At 38.8% G+C, this 22,972-nt stretch overlaps 1 protein-coding gene and 1 pseudogene across 3 annotated transcripts in view; one reads left to right on the top strand and one right to left on the bottom strand.

Moving 5' to 3' along the window:
• The window catches only part of SMIM14 (small integral membrane protein 14), an 87,354-nt gene that overhangs the window by 19,512 nt on the left and 44,870 nt on the right, over nt 1-22,972 (bottom strand). For both annotated transcript variants that reach the window (XM_084901403.1, XM_084901404.1), the window contains exon 2: nt 12,189-12,298. In XM_084901403.1, the coding sequence (XP_084757529.1) occupies nt 12,189-12,298 (110 nt within the window). The remainder of the gene's footprint in view (nt 1-12,188; nt 12,299-22,972) is intronic.
• Nucleotides 3-1,803, top strand: LOC311631318 (phosphatidylethanolamine-binding protein 1-like; annotated as a pseudogene). The gene has a single exon. The product of its transcript is annotated as a phosphatidylethanolamine-binding protein 1-like (transcript).

Raw genomic sequence — 22,972 nt, 5'->3', positions numbered from 1 at the left:
ATAAGAAGAAAAGAACGTTAGCCTTGGACTTAACCAAAAACGAACACTACTTATTAGCATGGTCAAGTTTTGTATTTTAATGAGTGCTACCACAGTGTATCATGTCTTCAAAATCAGATACAAATGCAAACACACTGAGGGGCTGTTCTGTTTGGGGGGATTTTTCCTACTTAAAGTAATTTTTAAATATACTGTGATCTACCACAATTCACCTATTTAAGTTAAGGAATTAAGAAAAGCATACCCACGACAGGAACTCCTGCTCCCATATGTCATTAGACTTTCCAAAGTGTTAGAGAGGGGGAGGGGGAGGGGGAGAGGGAGAGGGAGGGAGAGGGGGAGGCGAAGGGGGAGAGGCTTATTTCCCCAGGTTGTTGCTGAGGGTGGGATTCTTATGATAACTGGAGAAGAGGAATTTTTTTGAGACTCTCACAGGAGAATGAAATGATTTTTATTTGTGCAGAATTAAATTTCTAAGTTTTCAAAGTCCCGTTTCCCTATCACGTGGAACTGGTCCACAGTAACTAAATTTTACTTCAATATTCATTTAAATTGAGTTCGCTTCACCTTAAAAAATTTTTAACCCCATTCCAAAACAAAAACAACAACAAAACCATAAATGAGAACGAGTGAATTCATGGCCTCAGGAGGTGATGAAATCATATTTAAAACTTGGGAGCGGGCTCGCGCGGTCTCCGGCCTTGCTGGCCTGCCCCCGGCTCCCCGGGTTCCCTCTGGTGGTTTCCCGCTCGGCCCTGCGGTGCCGGTGGACCTCAGCCAGTGGCCCGGGCCCTGGAGCCTGCAGGAGGTGGACCAGAGGCTGAAGCGCCTGCTGCAGGCCAAATTCTCTGGGCGGAGGTGGACGAGCCGGGCAAAGTGCTGACGCCCACCCAGGTGAAGAACCAGCCCTCAGTATTTCATGGGATGGCCTTGATTCAAGTAAGCTCTATATCCTGGTCTTGACAGACCCAGGGGCTCCAAGCAGAAAGAACCCCAAATTTAGCGAATGACACCATTTCCTGGTGGCCAACATGAAGGGCAATGACATCAACAGTGGCACCGTCCTCCCTGATTATGTGGGCTCTGGGCCTCCTAAGGGCATGGGCCTTCACCGCTACGCCTGGCTGTCTACGAGCAGGCCAAGTCTGGAGACCTCCGAGGCAACTTCGAGGTGGCATCTTTCCGCAAAAAGTACGGCCTCGGGCCTCCGGTGGCCGGCACGTATTGCCAGGCGGAAGGGATGACTCCGTGCCCAAGCTCTACGAGCAGCTGGCTGGGGAGTAGGGAAAGCCAGGAGACAGACATCGTCCCAGGGGTCCTAAGCCGTGTTCTCAAGTTCAGTGATTCATGTTGGTTTCTCCCCTTCCCTGTTCCCACTCTCACAGGCGAGACCTGAGCAGATGGGCTGTGGGGTGACGTTTCCTTCTGCCTGTCCTTTATCACTGTACAGGGTCACACACCCTGAATGTATGTTTTGATCAAATTTGAACTCCATTTTGGGAGCTATTTTGGTACTAGGATGTGGTCATCAGATTGTTAATACAAGAATAACAACCCAGAATTTAAAGGCATATCCTCTGAAGAGCAGTGCTGGAAAAGCAATCTGGAGAGTCCCTTTCCTGTTAAGCTGCGGGGCTGGGTGAGGGGTTATCTGAAATCCGTTGGTCTGTGCCTGATAAGTTTATCCCTCTTCCTTTGGTGTAACAAAAGCCAGTCTGGAGTCGCTAAATGGAGTTGTGTTAATTCTGCTATTTGCTTACAGTTGAATAAAAATAAAAATTGTGTGGAAAAAAAAAAATAAAACTTGGTTACCCATGGATGAAACATTTTACTTTTATGGACTAGATTCAGGAAAGTGGGGGGAAGGGGGTGGAGAGTCCTGCCTGTTTGTGCAAATAAATCTGCTCGAAATTATCACTAATAAAACTCCGAAACCAACAACAATAAAGTTCTTTGAAATCAATGAATAAGTGTCGTAGTCAATGTTCTCTCTGACCAGACCTCACACAGCTCACAGTCATAACGTGGGTTTAAAAATATCTGAGTGTAAGATTCCTTTGGATTTTCTCAAAATATAAATACAGAAAAGTATCCATTTATCTAACAAATATACTTTTTAAATTTTTTTATTAAATTATTATCTGTGTACATATACCATTGTACTTTAAAAAATTTTTTTAAAAAATGTATTTGAGAGAGAGAAAGAAGGGAGAGAAACTACCAACTTGTTCCACTTAGTTATGCATTCATTGGTTGATTCTTGTATGTGTCCTAAATAGTCATTGAACCCGCAACCTTGGTGCACTGACACTCTAACCAACTAAGCTATCCAGCTGGGCCTATCTAAAAAAAATTTAACAAGTGCCTTCTATGTGCATTTTGCTAAAATAAGGTTTTCATATTTTAAAAGTCTATTTGCTATTTATTTCCAAAATCTTCAGAAATTCATGTGTCAACTTTATTTGCAACGACTCAATTCATTGCCAGCTTAAAATCAAGCTATTTTTGAAAATGAAGATGGAAAATAGATGTGCTCAGTTTAAAATATTATAAGTCAAGCATGTCAAACTTGCAGCATGAATATTTTTGTGGCCCAGCCAATATAATGGTATGTAAGAAACGATTCAATAAAAATTTTGTAGCCTAATTTTAAAAAATATATTTTATTGATTTTACACAGAGAGGAATTGAGAGGGACAGAGAGTTAGAAACTTCGATGAGAGAGAAACATCGACCAGCTGCCTCTTGCACACCCCCCACTGGGGATGTGCCCGCAACCAAGGTACATGCCCTTGACCGGAATCGAACCTGGGACCTTTCAGTCCGCAGGCTGACACTCTATACACTGAGCCAAACCGGTCTCGGCCTACATAACTTTTAATGCTGCACAGTATTCCATTTAATTGCATAATTTCCAAAATTGTATATGAAAAATAAGGCTGCCCAGCTGGCGTGGCTCAGAGGTTGAGCATCAACCTATGAACCAGGATGCCACAGTTTGATTCCTAGTCAGGGCATATGTCCGGGTTCTGGGCTCCATACCCAGTGGGGGGTGTGCAGAAGGCAGCTGAGCAATGATTCTCTCTCATCATTGATGTTTCCTTCTCTCTCCCTTCCTCTCTGAAATCAATAAAAATATATTTAAGAAGAAAAAGAAAAACAATGCTATGGTGAATGTTCCTATAAATACATTCTTACACACTTCACTAATCTTTTAGGATAAGAAATATAAAAATTGCTAGAATAAAGGTATGTGCATTTTAAGTTTTGATACATTTTCTGCAATTACAGGGAAATTTTATTTTTATTTTTTGATTAATCCTCACCCATTCATTTGAGAGAGAGTGGAAGGGAGAGGGAGAGACAGAGAAACATCAATGTGACGATGCAAGAGAGATACATCAAACTGGTTGCCTTCTGCACATACCTCGACCAGGGCCAGGGAACCTGTAACTGAGGTACGTGCCCTTTACCAGAATTGAACTCTACAGTCCCCAGGCCGACACTCTATCCACTGAGCCAAACCGGCTAGGGCAATAGGAGGGAAAATTTATTCATTATTTATTTATTTGTTTATTTATTTATTTATTTATTTATTGGGCTGCTCTATGTGTGCCATTCAAAATAGAGCCCATATATATATATTTAAATTAATTTTAGAGAGGAAGGGGGAAGGAGAGGACAGAAACATCAATGATGAGAAAGCATCACTAACAGGCTGCCTTCTGCACGCCCCCTACTGGGGACCGTGCCCGCAATCGGGCATGTGCCCTTGACCCGAATCGAACCAAGGAACCTTCAGTCTGCAGGCTGATGCTTTATCCGCTGAGTCAAACTGGCTAGTGAAGCCCTATTTTAGGAGCGGAATTTTAAAGAAATAACAAAGTACATTCGATTCAAGTATTTCTGCATAATCACAACACTGCAGAAATCCAGTGTTTCAACTGGGAGATCAGATAAAACCTAATATTTCTGAGCACATTTAATCCTTAATGATTAAGCAGCATCTCTACATATTTTCCTACAACATTAACAAACATAATTTTGATGGATCACAATAATCTACTCACATTTAAGCCTCAAGGCTTCAAATAATCAGGTAAAGGCAAGACTGAATATTTTGAAAATATTTTTTTAAAATATATTTTATTGATTTTTTTACAGAGAAGAAAGGAGAAGGATAGAGAGTTAGAAACATCGATGAGAGAGAGACATCGATCAGCTGCCTCCTGCACACCTCCTACTGAGGATGTGCCCACAACCACGGTACATGCCCTTGACTGGAATCGAACCTGGGACCTTTCAGCCTGTAGGCTGTCGCTCTATCCACTGAGCCAAACCAGTCTCGACTGAAAATATTTTTTTAATGTCTAACACTAATAGGCTGGGCTGCTTTGACCATATGATATGCACAAACTTTTCCTAACCCTACAAAACACTATCTGAATTTCAGTTACTTTACTGAACCAAAAATCATCACACAATTCATGGGCACTAATAAGATAATAGTATAATTTATATGCTATACCCGTATGGTACAGTTTGTTTTTATTATGTATAAAGACACATACATAAATATATAGGCACATGAAAGTCCACAAACTTAATGCAACCTCCAGCCAAGCAAGCAATTGAGGGCATGAAATGGAATGGAGGGAGGGGGTGTGCCATAGGGAGAGGGACTTTAACATTCTGCTCTATATTTCTGTAACATTTCATGTGAGAGTAATTTAGATATTCACGTATTTTATGTGTTATTAAAAGAAAGGCCAAGAAAAAGACACACATACACAAAAAACAAACTCTAAAAATGAGCCTGACTTTGATTTGCTGTTTTGGACTGAATGTGTGGTCTCCTCAAAATTTGTGTGTTGAAATGCTAACCCCCTCTTGGGAGATGGGGACTTTCAGTGGTGATTAGGTCATGAGGGTGGAGCTATCATGAGTGGGATTAGTGGTTTTATAAAAGAGCCCCCAGAATGCTCTCTCACCCTCTTTCCACCACCTGAGGATGCAACAAGCAAATGTCCGTCTGCATCCCCGAAGAGGGTTCTCGCCAGAACACAACCAGGCTGGCACCCTGATAGTGAACTTCTAACCCAGAACTATGAGAAATACATTTCTGTTTATAAGCAGCCTGAACTAAACTATTGCTAATATGGAAAGATATATGAAGTAGGGGGGAGGGAGTTGCAGAAATATATACATACTATACAGCAATCCCTCCTATGTAAAACAAATTTCTAGAAAGATATATGTGGCAAGTTATATTTTCTAAAAATAGCCACAGCACTATTACCAGTCACACAGTCTTCCAGAATCTTGCCACTCCCCGTCAAAAAATGAAGTCTGTTTCCCCTGCTCTTGAACCTAGGAGCAAGCTTGTGACTGTTATAACCAAGAGTTCAGCAGAAGTGTTGTATGTATGTGACTTAGGCTAGCTCATAACAAGTTTCCAGCTGCTGCCTGCTTCTCTTCCTCCCCATCCACTTTGGAACAAAGCCCCAATGCTGTGAAGAATCCACACAGCCACTTGAAAGGACCACATGTAGGTGCTCTTGCTGACAGTACTAAGTTGGGTTTAGCTGCCCATCAGCATCAACTGCCAGACAGAGTGAGCAAAAGCCTCCAGATGTTTCCGCTCCCAGCCTGAGTCTTCCAGCTAAGAATCCAGATACTGTACAGCAGATAAACCACCTCCACTGTGCTCTGTATGAACTCCAGACACACAGTTTGTCAACTTCATAAAAGGTAGTTTTATGCCATTAAGTTTTGGGATAATTTTTTATACAGCCATAATGACTGGAACAATATAAAAGAAACTTAATAGTCAAATTTGATAAAGTGGCAATAAAGAGATGGGGAGCTCAGGGAGATTTTTGTCTTTCCCTTTCTACATTTAGCACTGTGTGAATTTTGTACCCTGAGGACACACAATAGTTATTTTGTCTTTTAAATAAAACAAACTCTACCACAGGAAGACTACCTAAGTCTTCCAGTGCCTGGATGATAGTGATTAAAAACATTAAGACTTAAGAAAGAAGTCCAATAAAATTTCCTTTACCAACTAAAATAGTTGTCGGTAAGTTGATCATATGATTAAAAAGACTTTGTAGTAACATGGAAAATGCTAAATACTATTATTGAATTGCGGGAAAGTATAAAAATATGTATTTGTTAGAAAGATCTGGGGAAATGCGTATCAAATTCATCTAGGCAAGTAGGGAATAAGCAGATTTGGAGAAGTGACAGAGTTCAGTCTTACTTTTAATACATTGGTTGCTTTTTTCAAAAGAACATATTCATATATGGTTTATATCAATTCTTATAAAAATTAAAGTATTTTTTTATATCTACTTAAATAGTAGATATATTTAAATAGATGTACCTATTTAAATATATCTACTACTGGCAAAAATTAAAATATGCCAGTAGTAGATATATTTGCTGGATAGAGAGGTTTCTTAAGAAGATTTTCAGGCCCACATTTTCTTCCAGGTAAAAGCCAATAGGTCTTAATATGACTTCTTTAAGTACAGAAAACATTAGTCACAATTCACAGGGCTGTCAGGCCACATAGAGGAATCTGACCAAGGATCTTTCAGATCACACGCTTATATACTTAAATACGGAAACACACTTAAGTAAATTAAAGATGTAAAAGTTTAAATTACACTACTTAGATTAGAGCTGAAATACAGAGCTCAAAACAAACAAGCAAAAATAAAGGATTATCTGCATTCCAAATCTTAGATTACAACATAGAATGGGAAAAACAGAGCATAATTCAAGTTCACATTTCTAAATCCATCTGTTCTCTCTGAAACATCTATCATTATAGAAGAAACCATATACTAAGAGACAGACAGTCAGGAAAATATGAGAAGGAGGTGGTGGCAAGGGAGCAGAAAAAAATGAAGCCAGACTAAGTTTACAAATGGCTTCAATGGAAATGAAAAGATAAAAAAAGCCCCTCTCCAGGCAGTTTGTATGGTTTAAGGAAATATGAATAATTTAAAACAAAACAAAACTAGCCCAGTTGGCATGGCTCCGTGGTTGAACATCAACCTATGAACCAGGAGGTTATGGTTCAATTCCCTGTCAGGACACATGCCTGGGTTGTGGGCTTGGGCTCGATCCCCAGGGTGGGGCGTGCAGGAGGCAGTCAATCAAGGATTCTCTCTCATCACTGATGTTTCTCTCTTTCTCCTTTCTTCTCTGAAATTAATTTTTAAAAAATAAAAATAAATAACCCCAAACTAGATACAGTAATTATAAATACCTCTTAAAAAAAAAAAAAAAAAGTACTGACTTCAGAGAGGGCACAAAAAATACTAGACCATATAAAAGAATGACATAATTAGATTATGGTTTTATGTTGGCATCTTACTACATATTCTACATAACTAAAAATCCTTTTTTATCATGTGTATATTGTATATTCCCATATTAAGTCAAGTAATAAAACACAGAATTATATGTAACATGACAAAGATAACTAATTTTAATTGAAACAGACTTACTATATATTCATATCTACATCTTTTGAGTCCTATTAGGCAGTATTTGAAGAGCATCAGACTAAGATAGAAAAATATCTATAACTAGAGGTTTGGTGCATGAATTCGTGCATGGGTGGGATCCCTTGAGGTGGCCTGCAGGTGTTGGGCCCTAGCTTGTGCCCCAGCCTCACAGCCCTGCCTGGCACTCTACCATGGCCTGGCGCTGCCCTCTCACCTGCCCCTGCATACTGCCGTGGTCTCACTCTTTATAGGACCCATCAGGGCCAGCAGTTTCCACTCCTGCCTGCTGCCAGCACTGCATCACTGATGCCCACCATGTTCCGTGCCGCCCCCTGGTGGTCAACACATGTCATAGTGAACAGTAAAATTCCCAGTCAAATGACCACCCAATGGGATAATTTGCATATTAGGCTTTTGTTATATAGGATGTCAGATAATATCTCCATTTTTTTTTAAAATATATTTTATTGATTTTTAGACAGAGAGGAAGGGAGAGAGATAGAGAGTTAGAAACATCGATGAGAGAGAGTCATCGATCAGCTGCCTCTTGCACACCCCCTACTGGGGATATGCCCGCAACCAAGGTACATGCCCTTGACCGGAATCGAACCTGGGACCCTTCAGTCCCCAAGCTGACGCTCTATCCATTGAGCCAAACTGGTCCCGGCAATATCTCCATTTTTTAAACATTTTTTTTAATTGATTTCAGAGAGGAAGGGAGAGGGAGAGAGAGAAACAGCAATGATGAGAAAGAATCATCAATCAACTGCCTCCTGCACACCCCACACTAGGGATAGAGGCCGCAACCTGGGCATGTGCTCTGACCGGGAATTGAACCATGATCTGCTGGTTCATAAGTTGATGCTCAACCACTGAGCCATGCTTGCTGGACAATACCTCCATTTTTAATGTTTTTGAGTATTCCTGAGACAAACAGAAACATAGATGCACCTGGCAAAAATACTACTGCATTAAGACAGTCTAAAACTTGTGTAACTCAGGGATGAAATTAAATCACAGGAAGGAGACATGCCAAGAGAGTAAGTAAAGCTTTGTCACCAGCACCTCCCTTTGTACTACAGTATTGTCAACCTTGAACTTAAATGCTGTTTAAAATGTATCATTTTAAAACATTCCATAAATAGAGTAAGAGATACAACCATTTACTGACAGACAATAAAATGAATGAAAATCTGCAGAGACCAGTTTGGCTCAGTGGATAGAGTGTCAATTAGATTCCGGTCAAGGGCATGTGCCTTGGTTAGGGGCACATCCCCAGTGGGGGTTGTGCAGGAAGCGGCTGATTGATGATTCTCTCTCATCGATGTTTCTAGCTCTCTGTCCTTCTCTCTTCCTCTCTGTAAAAAAAAAAATCAATAAAATATATATTTTTAAATGGAAATCATATTTGTATTCTTTGTTGCACAGCTTAACTAAGTAATCAAAACGTACATAAGTACTGATGAGGCAGTAGAGAAGAGTCTGAATTGCTATTTATATCATTGGGCCTTAGGAGACATACACATTTTTTCTCTTTTTATATGTATGTTTTACACTCTGATGAGAAAAAAATTCTGCCAGTTTAGAAATCAAAAGAAGGTGAAAGAGAAGAAAATCTTAGAATTATTAAAAAGCCAAACACTGTAAAATACTATATTTTCTTTTCAAATCACCTAAGAATACATTCAAAAATTATTCTCCAATGAAAAGAGTCTATAATTACAAATTTTGTATATAACTGTACTGCTTTTAATACCTTTGAAGGTGCTTACAAAGTTTTATTTATTTATTTTAAATATATTTTATTTATTTCTTATTGACCGAAATCAAACCCGGGACCCTTCAGTCTGCAGGCTGACGCTCTATTTAATGAGCCAAACTGGTTTTCAGCAAGTTTTATTTTTATTTTTATTTATTTTTATTTATTTTTTGATTTTTAAAAAATATATTTTTATTGATTTCAGAGAGGAAGGAAGAGGGAAAGATAGAAACATCAATGATGAGAGAGAATCATTGATTGGCTGTCTCCTACATGACCCCTACTGGGGATTGAATCCACAGCAAGTTTTATTTTTAAATTAATTATTTGAATAGACAATACATTCACACAGCTTTTTGTTCTGTTTTGTTTTTTTGTTTTTGTTAAACCACATCTGAGGATATTTTTCCCTTGATTTTTAGAAAGCGGAAGGGTAGGGGAAAAACCGAGAGAGAAACATCAATGAGATAGAAACATTGATTGGTTGCCTCCTGCACACACCCCTACCAGAGCCAGGGATCGAGTTTGCAACTGAGGTACGTGCCCTTAATCAAAATCACACCCAGGACCCTTCAGTCCGCAGTAAAAGTTCTATCCACTGAGCCAAACCAGCTAGGGCCGTGGTTGGCAAACTGCGGCTCGCGAGCCACATGCTGCTCTTTGGCCCCTTGAGTGTGGCTCTTCCACAAAATACCACGGCCTGGGCGAGTCTATTTTGAAGTGGTGTTAGAAGAAGTTTAAGTTTAAAAAATTTGGCTCTCAAAAGAAATTTCATTCGTTGTACTGTTGATATTTGGTTCTGTTGACTAATGAGTTTGCCAACCATTGGGCTAGGGCATATTCACAAGTTTTTAAACATAAAAATATAATGAAGAGTCTTTCTCCTCCTTTTTTTCCTTTCCCCTTCCCCTTCCCTCTTCCCTTCCCTCCCCCCTTCCCTCTTTCTTTCCCTTCCCCTTTTTTTTCTTTCTTTTCATCCCAAGACTGATTTATTTACTTATTTTTAAATTTATCTTTGTTGTTGAAAGTATTACAGATGTTCCCCTATTTCCCCCCCAGCCCTGATTTCAGATATAGTGCTTTTTAAAGACCTGAGGAGATCCACAGGCAGTGGAGCAGAGCATGGTTACAAAAGCAGGCAGGGCCTAGAGCTAAGCTGTCAGATTGAGCATCTCCTGCCATCCTCTAGTCAACTCCAACACCTGGGAAAGTGACTTAACCTCTCTTGTCTCAGTTTCCTCATTTGTGAAAGGAAAACCTACATTAGATGCTTTCTATGGACTTCGTTCAAACTCTCCCCAATGTAACTTTTAGGTGTCTAAGATATATGGAACCTCTTCTATCCACTTACAAACATACTGACCTACACACCTCTCTCTCTAACCTCCAAAGGCATCTCGATGGCTTTCGCTAGCATTTCTCAGACACTTCTAAAACACTTCTTTTTGAATTTCTAGTAGTTTTTGCATTCTCTGCTGGTCAGGACATAAAGGTTTATATCTTTTTGATAAATTGGGTTGTTGTTGTTTTTTGTCAATATAATTCCTGTGTTCTATTGTATATCATTGTTTTGGCTTTGAATTATATTTTGTCTGAGATTTAGAGTATCACATTATTTTGAGATAGCTTTTCCCCACTCCTTTATCATTTATCAAAATAAATCACTTTGGCTATTGTAGTGAGGTATGGCAAGAGAAGACCTATAAGGAGGCTAATTTTAATAATCCAGGCAAGAGATGATTATAGATGAGACCAGGATGTTGCACTGGAGGTGTGAGAAGTGGCTAGGTTCTGGATATGTTTTGAGCTTAAAGGATTTGTTTCTGCATTAGCTATGGGGTTGGAAGAACAGAGTAAAAGATGACCTAAAAGTTGTTCCTAATATCACAGTAACTTGAAAAAATTTTTGCCTTATATTTGAATTTAGAAATAAAAATTATCAGCTCTTTAACTTCATGAATACACAGAAGAAAATATTTTTTTAAATATTCTTTCCTCAGACTTATCTATTTTTATATCAAGTTATCATAGATATTACATTGCCATTATATTTCTATATCCACAAGAGTAAGATTTAATTTATAAGTTCTTTGTTTATTGCTTTCCCCCTAAGGCATTCTTGAGGATCATATGTCTCAGTATATGCTGATTCTAAAAGAAATATCATTTACAAGAAATACACTTCTAATCACTATATATAGACACCAAATCAGCAGAAAACCTTATTAACTACCAACAATTCAAATATTTGAGCAATGTTGGTGCCTGCCTTTAACTGGCCAGTGACAATATACTTCTGTATAAAAGTATTCTAAAACAACAAAATGTTATACTGTATAACATAACAATATGCTTTCTTGTTATTAATGGTTAAATTTCTCCTTTTGTACATAAAAAGTATAAAGTATAGTGCATAAATAGCCCATATTTAAGCTTATAGGTCATGAAAATCTTAAAAACACCAGAATTCAAATCTCCTTCAAAGTCTATAGACTACTATCCAAACAAAGTATGTTGGTCAGAAATCTGCCTGTTAAATAATTTGGATTTTGAAACGCTTTGCATAGAGATGTTTATTATCATGCCATTTGAAATAGGATTTGAACTATATCATTAACAGAAATTGACTTCACAGCAATTTATCAGGTAAACAAGCTCCATATAGCTAATGTTACCCAACCATGATGGGGAATTTCACTAACATAAATAAAGAAATTTGTTTTTATCTTTAGTAAAGTAATTGCTGGTAAGTATAATATTTTAACCCTAACTTAAACCACTGTGGAATTTCAATTATGAAATAATTTTAGTGACCATCAGATGAAAAATTTTCCACAACTTTTTCACAAAAACAGAGCAGAAGCAGTACAGTTCAGTTCTGAATACGACTGTCCTATTCATCTCACCAGATTGATCAGCCTTCTCATCGCATGCTCATGAGAGCAAACACATTCACAGGGATCGAATCCTCCTTCTGCCATGATTACCCAGCTTGATTTAACTTGACTGTTTAAATCTAGAAGAAGGAAAAAATATTGTAAGACTACCATTCAGTTACTTTTTCTTGAGCTATGAAAATTTCATATATTGTACAATTCAAAACAGTCCTTTTTAGTTCATATTTATTAATAACCTATATCTATGAATTCAGTACTAATTTTCCATGAATTATATATAGCTCATTCAGTTAGAATGTCATCCCGATACACCATGGTTATGGGTTCAAATCTTGGCCAGGGCACATACGAGAATCAATGAATGCATAAATAAGTGAAAAAACAAATAGAACTTTCTCTCTCTCTCAAATCAATAAAAAAAAATTTTTTTAATGATAATCCAAAGTGTTCATCCCCATGGTTCTGATTAAATAAGTGATAGTATAAGTATATCCTTTACAGCTGCTGAAAAGTATGAGGCAGGTTTCTATGTGATGATTTGGGAAAATATTAATACTGAGATGAAATCAATTGTAGAACAATCAGGGCAACCTACTTCCCATCTGTTTTCTGAAGTAAGGGGAGGTAGGGATTGAAAGGGTAAGTGGCATCAGAGATAACCTGAGCTGAAAAGCCTAAATCTCCAGAAGTAGAAAACACCAAATATCAGTTCTGACTACTTCCTAGTTCTGTCTGAGGCCACTCTGTGTCCACACCTTTCTTTGAAAATTGATTAGCCTTCATATTAGTGAACTGACTATATATATCAAACACAAAAAAACCTGAAAATAAATATAATCCACCCTTATACATAAAGTTACCCTTGAAAGCTTGTTTCTCAACTGTCTTTTCAAATTGTCCTTAAGGAGGGGGAAAAGGGCTCAGACTGCTGATGTGATATAAGCAAGTGTTCACTTACAAATAGTGATCCTTCCTTCCTCCCGATCTGTGCTTCCCCAGGCCAATAAAATGTCACTTAAAATTAAAAGATATTTTACTAAGATTTTTTTAATGAAATTTAAATACCAAAGGGTTTAATACACAGTTCTGGAGCCTCTAAACACAGAAATGCTAAGAAAGTATGGTAGGTCCTCCAATAACAGTTTTGTTATAATGTTGATGAGAAGAAAATAATTGATCCCCAGCAGGACCCACTATCTGTGTGGAGTCTTCAAGTTCCCCCCATGTCTGCATAGGTTTCCTCCCATATCCCAAAGATGTGCATGTCATGTGAACTGGCGTGTCTACATTTTCCCAGTCTGAGTGAGAGTGCGTGTGTGTGTGTGTGTGTGTGTGTGTGTGTGTGTGCGTGTGCGTGTGTGTGTGTGTGTGTGTGTCCCAGAGACGGAAAAGTGTCCTGCCCAGGGTGGGTTCCAGCCTTGCACCCTGAGCTGTGGGGAGAAGCTCTGGCCACCTGACATGCTGACGTAGAATAAACAGGTTAGAAAAGAAAATTATCTTATTTGTTTTTAATCATCTTTTTAAAAATATATATTTTTTATTGATATCAGAGAAGAAGAGAGAGGGAAAGAGAAACATCATAAAAACATCAATGATGAAAGAGAATCATTGATCAGCTGCCTCCTGTAGCCATTGGGATCGAGCCATGTGCCCTTGACTAGAATCGAACCCAGGATCTTTCAGTCCACAGGCCGATGCTGTATCCACTGAGCCAAACCAGCCAGGGCTATTTATTTTTCTTAAATGTCTGTACAGCTCACTTTTATTTCAATGTCTAATATTAGAAGTGTTTTGGGTCTTTATATAGCAGTTTGGTCAAGTTTCTGTGACCAGAAATATTCCATAGGAACTTAACTCTTATTTATATGTTAGCCTACGGAAAACTCGTTTCTTTATACATCACTTCACTGATAGTCACAGTTCCCAAGAACCCATCAATGATATTAAGTGAGGAATTACTGTACTAGCAAACTGACTTTTATAAAGAAAGGGAGATGTGTTATCACCCATTAAAAAAAATTTTTTTTTAAACCTACACAGTTTAAGGGCAGGAACCTACCTTAGTCATCAGTCTGTCTGTAAACGCCTCTCTAATTGAGTAAGTCACAGCCATGAATAAATATTTACTGATTTTTGCCAAGGTTTATTTTCTCTGTGTCTATATATGCCAGGAGCACATAAATCAACTAGAATTTTAAAGTACATATCAGTTTTAATTAGCCTCTTCCAGTAAAATAAGAAAATATATTCATAAATAAGACAGTTCTTAATAGTGTTATTCTTCTATGGAATTTTCTTCATATAAACTTGAGCTGGTCTTAAGTATTATTCAGTTTTCAATTAAGAGTTTCCACTTAATAGTACTTAAAAAAAATAGAGTGGAAACAGTTCTTTTGGCTAGGGTCTCAGCACACCAGCAGCTAAGCAAAAAACTACTCTATCCAGGGCAAGACAGAACTGAGTTACTTAATCAGAATCCCAGTAAATCAGCCTAGAAGAGGCTCAGGCAGAAGTAATCTAAAACAATGATCTGCCCTGGCCTGTGTGGCTCAGTTGGTAGGTACAGGAGACAATCGATGTTTCTCATGCACAGGAGGCAGCCGACTGATGTTTCTCTCTCACATCAGTATTTCTCTCCCTCTCCCTTCCTCTTTCTCTAAAATCAATTTAAAAATTTAAGTAAATAATAAAAACAGTACTCTAGCCTTTCAGAGGAGTGTTCACCTCCCCAACATACATCCCTAATGTGAGAACAATTTACAATAATAAAAGTGTAATATGCTAATTAGACCGGAATCTTTCCGGATGTCTTTCAGGATGAAGCCCTATGAAGCCCGGTCCCGGGTGCCAGAGGGAAGCAGTGCCGGCAGCCAGGGGAAGGAAGGCCTCCTCTGAATGAATTTCCTGCATCGGGCCTCTAGTGTTAAATAATACCATAGGCATGGGCTTGACCCTTGAAGACAACCAACAGTTAGAAAAGGCCTAAGTCATAAAAATACGAAACGTGCACTGAAAAAAATTCAAAATTAAAAAAATCCAGGAGAGGAGTAGTGAAGTAAAGATAGGCACAGATGGGGAAAAAAAGATGAAACTGTTGATATTTATTCAAGTTAATAGGTATAAATATATATTCCTACATAATTTTATTTTGAAAATTTCCACAATAAGCATCTAACTTATGTATCAGTATTTTCCCATTATAATTAATATGTGTGATACCAATCTGGGCCTAAATTAAGCAATAGTTTATAGGTGACTTTTTAGGCAGCATAAAGCACAAAATAAGTGAACACATTCAAATCTCTCAAACCATCCACTCCTAAACAACTCTCAACCAAGAAAAAGTGGTAAAAGAGTGCACTCTGTATGTTGAGAGGACAAATACAATTCCCCATATCCCTCAGATCCGGTTCATTTTCTCCATCCAATACAACTAACAAACCTTTCCTGGTAGAGTTCGGCTGTAATATGTCAGTAGAGTTATCCAGTTTCTATATGAGCAAGGGAATTTTCCAGCGTTGTTAACTAAGTTATTGCGTGCTGTTAGAACCTTAAACACTTCAGCTCATGCTGGGTGGGTTTAATTTACTTTATGTCATCTCTGGAGAATCAAATTTAATTGCCTGCTTACAACTTTGGAAGGAGTGAAAAAAACATCCATACTATAGTTTTGTTACAGTGTGCTTTCTAGAATTATGCCATGGAACTACATGCTTATATAGAGAATTGATTCCTTGGGAAATAAACTTCTTAAAAGTGGTTCTTAATTAGGCCAAACCCTCCTAGTAGGAAATAGTAAGATAGCAACATTAACAGTGATGTATATCTTTATCAGACCCACTTGGAATCAGTGGTATCCCCCAAAGCACACAGAGTAAAATGAAAAATGTCAACCTTCCCATTCCTCTCTCCTCAGTTTTTCTCCCTTTCCCCAGAGGTACCACCTCAGTTAGCAGTCTGTTCTGAATAATACCAGATGATTCATATGTAATTACACCCTTATGTACACATGTATCATCCTGGTGGGTTTTATGAGGTTATATTATACATGTTCTGCAACTTGTCTTTTCCTAACGTAAAACGCCTTAGAGACCTTTCAATACATAAAACTCTACCTCTCATTCTTTTTAATACTCCAAAACATGTACATGCAATTTTAGCAAATCTTTAGTAGAGATTACTTAGGACCTTCCCAATTTTTTGTTAATATAATGTTATAGAAAAGTTTATGTGCCCATATTTCTGTAGAACAGAATACAAAAAAAAAAAAAAAATTAAATCTCTAGATGTAAAGGCATTTACTAAAAGTCTTTAGCAATTTTAATTCTATCAACAGCACATAGTTCAAATTACAAATTGTACAGCATAGTAATTGCATTCAGTATCACTAATAGTGCAATTATATATGGATATAGTAAAAAAAAAAAAAAAAAATTGTCCCCTGGCTGAGTGGATCAGTTGGTTAGAGTGTCATCCCCATGTGCCAAGGTTGCAGTCAGGCTTTCTCTCTGTCTCTCCCCACCTCTCTAAAATCAATTTTTAAAAAAAGATTTTGCCAGGATGTCAGGATAAAAAAACATATTTCATTGATTTTATTTCCTAATTCTAATAAGACTGTACAGCTTTCAAGTTTATTGGTATTTATAATTCTTATTTTTGAAACTCCTTGTTTCATTGATTTTAGCTTTTATATTATTGAATATTAATCCATTATTATAATAAAATTGAGAACTTTTTATAGGTTATTTTCTTCCCTTCCTTCTAGATGGCGCCAAAACCAGATTATTAAGTGTCTCTTTTTACATATTTTTTTATTTAACTACCTTCTCAAACTATTTTCTAAAGAGTTAAAGACAATTGCAAACCACAGAAAAATTCATCTAAATCCCAACAGGGCAAATAAAAATAACAATGATAATATAAAATATTGTTTGGAAAGTGTTTGCACTTTCTGTAATTTCTTAACACAGTGATTTCTTCCAGGAGGAATGGAAGGATAGTAACAAATCCAGAATTTTCTTTGACAATTTTACTTCAGCTCTTTTATTTTGAAGCTATTTTTTGTTGCTATAGTGGTTAAGGACTCACATGAAGGCGAGTGGGGGATGACTTCCAAACAAAGATTTAGGAAAAAAGTGTTTATATGTTTGTGTATGTGAGAGTTCACTTTAGTTCCTAGTATTACTGAAGAAATATGTGGTTTGGGATATATGCTTTTAAGGAACTATTATATTCTACACTTCTTTTCTAAAAGAAGGTATATTTTATTAATAACTAGGGATAATAAAATTCCCCAAAGATAATATAAACATACATCTCAAGATTATAAAAGTAATCTTCACACAGGTTATTTTTGTAATACATTTCAAAATAGTATTTTACAGGTGTTTTTTGTTATTGTTAATCCTCGCCAGAGGATATTTTTCCATTGACTTTTTTGGAGAGAGTGAAAGGGAGGGGGAAAGACAGAGAGAAACATCAGTGTGAGAGAGAGACATCTAAATGGCTGGGTGGGGATCGAGCCTGCAACCGAGATACATGCCTTTGGCCAGAATCAAACACGGAACACTTCAGTCTGCAGGCCAACGTTCTATCCACTGAGCCAAATGGTTTGGGCTAAAAGTGTTTTTAACACAAATTCTTGGGAGAATCAGTCATGAATTTTTTTAAAGCAAATAATCCAAACATATGATAGATTAACCCACAATAGTTTTCATATTAATTTGGAATGGAACTACCATTACCTGACTTTTGCCTAAGATGGCCTTACTTGCTTATTTCTTGCTTCAAAATGGCTAGTAAATTTCCTTCCAGGAGGTAAATATAACAGAAGGGGAAAAAAATTAAAAGTCTACAATAGGACTAAGAATGATATGGTGGTGAGATCTGAATAAAAGATAAGACCATGAAGACGATTAAAAATTAAGGGCTAATAAGCAAAGTGTAAATAAGTCTCAAGTGTCTCAGAGACATAGAATTAAAGTAGCTAAGAAAGTGTGTAGCATATTTTTTGAAATAGGTAAGACCCAAGGAAAAAGTAATTTCCAAAAGAGGAACTATAACTAATTAAGAAACGTTTTTTAAACGTCTCTGTAAGTCATCTAAAACATGCAAATTAAAATGTGAACTTTCACCTAAAAACAAAACACCAAGTACAATGAAAGTTTCATCATACATTCCTAATTCTACAATTAACTGTTAAAACCCCTCTGATATGTGGCTTTAAAATACTCCCAAGGCAAGGAAAGAGACACATCTTCCTTACAGAATTCCAAATATTAGTAGGTTTATCTCCACCCCCAACCTTGAATGAGGACTGGACTTAGTGACTCATTTCTAAAGGACAGAATACAGAAAGAGAAGGTAACTATATAGTAGAGAAACCTAGCAAACACTACCTTTTTTTTTAAAATTGATTTTGTACAGAGAGGAAGGGAGAGAGATAGAGAGTTAGAAACATCGATGAGAGAGAGTCATCGATCAGCTGCCTCTTGCACACCCCTACTGGGGATGTGCCCACAACCAAGGTACATGCCATTGACTGGAATTGAGCCCAGGACCCTTCAGTCCCCAAGCCGACGCTCTATCCCAGGGGTCCTCAAACTTTTTAAAGTGGGGGCCAGATCACAGTCCCTCAGAGAGCTGGAGGGCCGGACTATATGAACTACTAATTCCTACTGTAATACCTTGGCTGCGCTCACTGCCCAAAAAACCTGGCGGGCAGGATCAGACTCCCCTGGGGGCTGCATGTAGCCCGCGGGCCGTAGTTTGAAGACCCCTGCTCTATCCATTGAGCCAACCGGTCTCGGCGCAAACACTACCTTAACCAAAAGATTGAGGTGAACATCATTAGTGATGTTATGTTCATATCATGCACTCTTTGTTTTTTTTTGTTTAATATATTTTATTGATTTTTCACAGAGAGGAAGGGAGAGGGAGAGAGAGCCAGAAACATCAATGAGAGAGAAACTGCCTCCTGCACACTTCCCACTGGGGATGTGCCTGCAACCAAGGTACATGCTCTTGACCGGAATCGAACCCAGGACCCCTCAGTCCACAGGCCAACGCTCTATCCACCAAGCCAAACCGGTTTTGGCCATATTATGTACTCTTTGATATGATGTGATAAGAAGGGCACTTCACCTGTATGAATTCTCCTCAAAAATCATAACACCAAGTCAAATTATGAGAAAAATCATCTAATTGAGAATTCTACAATGGGTCTCATTCATAAGTGCCAGGGCATCAAAAACAAGGAAGGCCTACAAAACTATCACAGACCAGAGGAGCTACAAAGCACACCAATACTATTTCCAGGTGATCCTAGGAAAGTCCTTGTCTATCTACACTAATCCACACTAATAAAAGAGAAACATGCAAATTACCACCACTCTGCTATACCAGAGTATGCAAATTAACCTGAAAAGATGGCGCAGACCTGCCCCCCAGCCACTCCAGGCCTGTGCGAGTTGAAGAAATAGAGAGCCAGAGCCTGAGGCTGGCTACAGCCAGGGAGACCAAGAAGCCGCCTGCCCCATGGTCCCAGGCCGCAGCCAGGCCACAGAAACTGCCCACCCCATGTCCTCCCGCCCCATGTCCCTCCACCTCACTTCCTGCAGGAGACAGAGAAACCGGGCACCAGCGCCTGAGGCTGGCTGCAGCCCAGACGAAGAAGCCATCTGCCCCATGATCCCAGGCAACAGCCAGCCGGAGAAGTCGCCCACACTGCATCCCAGGGAAGATGGAAAAGCCGCCTGCCTGTGGTCCAGACACCAGCACCTGAGGCTGGGTGCAGCCTGGTAGAGGGAGAAGCCACCCACCTGCGGTCCTGGACACCAACATGTACAGCCGCAGCCCAGGCAAAGGCACCTGCCCACCATCTCCTGCGGCAGCAGCTGGCCTGGGCACCTATGGCTGGCCAGAGGGAGGGAAGCCCAGATCCCAGGTGCCTGTGGTCGGTTGAAGGAGGGAATCCTGGGTCCTGGATGCGGAGATAGTTAGGGGCAATCAAGCCAGCAGGGGAGCAGTTAGGGACAATCAGGCTGGCAGGCAGAAGCAGTTAAGGGCAATCAGGCAATCAGACAGGCAGGCAGGCAGTCAGGAGCCATCAGTTCTGGATTGTGAGAGGAATGTCCGACTGCTGGTTATCCCCTGAGGAGTCCCAGATTGGAGAGGGTGCAGGCCGGGCTGAGGGACACCCTCCCCACCCTACCCCCAAGCACGAATTTCGTGCATTGGGCCACTAATATATATATAACGCTCTCGTGGCGCCAATTGCACAGGTGTGTTTCAATCTGTCATTGTCGATTGTGAATCTGGTTGACACTTCCATTATAGAGAAAGGGTGAAGTGATATTTTAATATTTCTTTTAATTAATTTCCTTTCAATATGCATGAATTTGTGCACCAGGCCACTAGTAAATGATAAAAAGAAATAAGATTACTACTGACATTTTACTTAAGTCAATAATACTGGATAATGTACCATTAATTCCACAATCATCCATTGTTCTCCAGAAAATTCTTGAGATTGCCCTCCCTGTGATTCTAACAAGAGACTTATAAATTAATTATTATTTGAGGCAGAGATAGATTTCTGTCCTTCCATGCAAGCATTCAATCCCTTTACATTTTATGACTTGGAGTCTCTGGTCCCTGCTGCCGAAGCTCCATTGTGGTGCCAACATAAACTAAGTGCAAGACTTAAAAAGGTCCTTTCCTTTCTTTTTTAAACAAATCCTCCAATTCCCACCTCAAAATATAACAAAACGTCAGCTTATCCTGCACACACCTCCAATCCATTCCTTACTAAGAAAAAAAGAAACAGTCAGTTCTAAGAACCCAAAATCTGATTTGTCAACTTGATTCCTCCTTCATTTTTTTCAGAGTTGAATAATAAAAATATGTACCCTTATTTAACCTCCTCACTTTTTTTTTTTTTTTTTTTTTTTTCCCAATCTCTAGTTTCCTCTCTTCAATAAAGGTTAGTTCCCTGCTCCTGGTTCCAAGAGCAATATTACTAAGAAATTCATTTCCATCATAAGCAATGAGTCAGAGATCCAGTATGTCCGATGAGAAATTCTTGTGGTCAAGGGAGAAAATATGTAGAATTACTATCTGCCCAAAATTTAAACCTACATTATTCTTTTATTAATTATTCTACATTAAAATAATTATACTAGTTCTGTTAAGGTAATCAGATGGTATTTTTCTCCTTGTTTTCTTAATTGACTATATTACATCTTATTTTATGAATCAAATTATATCTAGGGTGTGGTAAAAGTAGGTTTACAATTGTGAGTATATGAAACAGTTTATTCTTGTATTGCTATTTATCAACTATTGTATTATTTCCATATTAACAACTGGAGACTTACTTTTCCCCCACCCTTTATTTACATAATGAGCATGTAAATTTATAAATATATGCAAACATTTATACATGTAAACAAAAGATTCTACACAAAGTAAATACTAAAGGTTGATGCCCAAACTTCCACACATGAAAACTTAAAACACAAATTTTTACCTATGGAAAGAGACACTTGCAAATGGTCTAAATAAAACATTAAGGATTTAGTATTTAAAAATAATTTAGAATTGATTGCCTCTGGAAAGGGGCTAGGACACAGAAGTAGTAATGAACATTGCACTGCACACCATTTACATCTAAACTACTTATTAACTTTTTAAAAAAACAACTCTCCCCCCCCCCCCCCCCCCCAGAGACAGGGTCTCACTATGTTGCCCAGGCTGGAGTGCAGTGGCTATCCACAGGCCGCTCCCACTGCTGATCAGCACGGGAGCTTTGAGTTGCTCCCGATCACCCCTCCTTAGGCAACCTGGTGGTCCCTCCCTCCCTCCCGGAGGTCACCATATTGATGCCGAACTTAGGGCAGACACCAGATGGGTACAGCGCACTACAGCCCAGAACTGGGCTCAAGCGATCCGCCAGCCTCAGCCTTCCGAGTAGCTGGGACTACAGACCGCCACCGCGCCTGGCAAGAACAACTTCTTTTAAAGTAAGCTTCCTGTTCCCCTACCAGAAGGGACAAATAGTTATTTAAATGTTCTCTTGGACAGAATATGATCAATTATCTTAACCCTCTATCTTACCCTCATTCTTAATTCAATTTGTTGGCTAGAGGTAATATGGTAAAGTAGACATCTTCTAAATTCTCTAAGTAAATGTGTAATAAAATGAACCAAATCTCATCATCAATGAGAAATGACCAAACATAAACAGACCACACAATCGAAACTTCTGAAGTCGACCTTTGCCCTAAATCTGAGGTAATCATTCTTTGCAAAATCTATTTTCAAAGTGTTAGGTCTGACCAAATAATCAAATCAATAACCCCTTCCCTGGGAAACTGACCTTTATTGACTTCAGAGAGGAAGGGAGAGAGAGAGCTAGAAACATCAATGACGAAAGGGAATCGTTGATTGGCTGCCTCCTGCATGCCCTGTACCGGGGATCGAACCCGCAACCTGGGCATGTGCCTTGACCAGAATCAAACCCAGACCTTTAAGCCTATAGGCCGATGCTTTATTCACTGAGCCAAATCAGATAGGGTGGAAACTGACCTTTTTTTTTATCATTTCGCAACCAACATTCCCTTTCACTTAGACCACATTCCACTTGCTAAGACCAGTATCTTTCCCCTCTGGACTTGCCCAGAATCCAGCCAGAAAAAGCCTGCCTGGAGTCCTTTAAAATCTCGGACTCCCAGTCCCTGGGTGCTGGTGCCATTTTGGGGCACAGCCCACCTGGTCTCCAGTTGGCCTAATAA

This window comes from Pipistrellus hanaki (genome assembly GCF_964339955.1).
Source record: "Pipistrellus hanaki genome assembly, chromosome: 1".
Lineage (NCBI taxonomy): Eukaryota > Metazoa > Chordata > Mammalia > Chiroptera > Vespertilionidae > Pipistrellus > Pipistrellus hanaki.
This window is presented reverse-complemented; position numbering and strand designations above follow the sequence as displayed.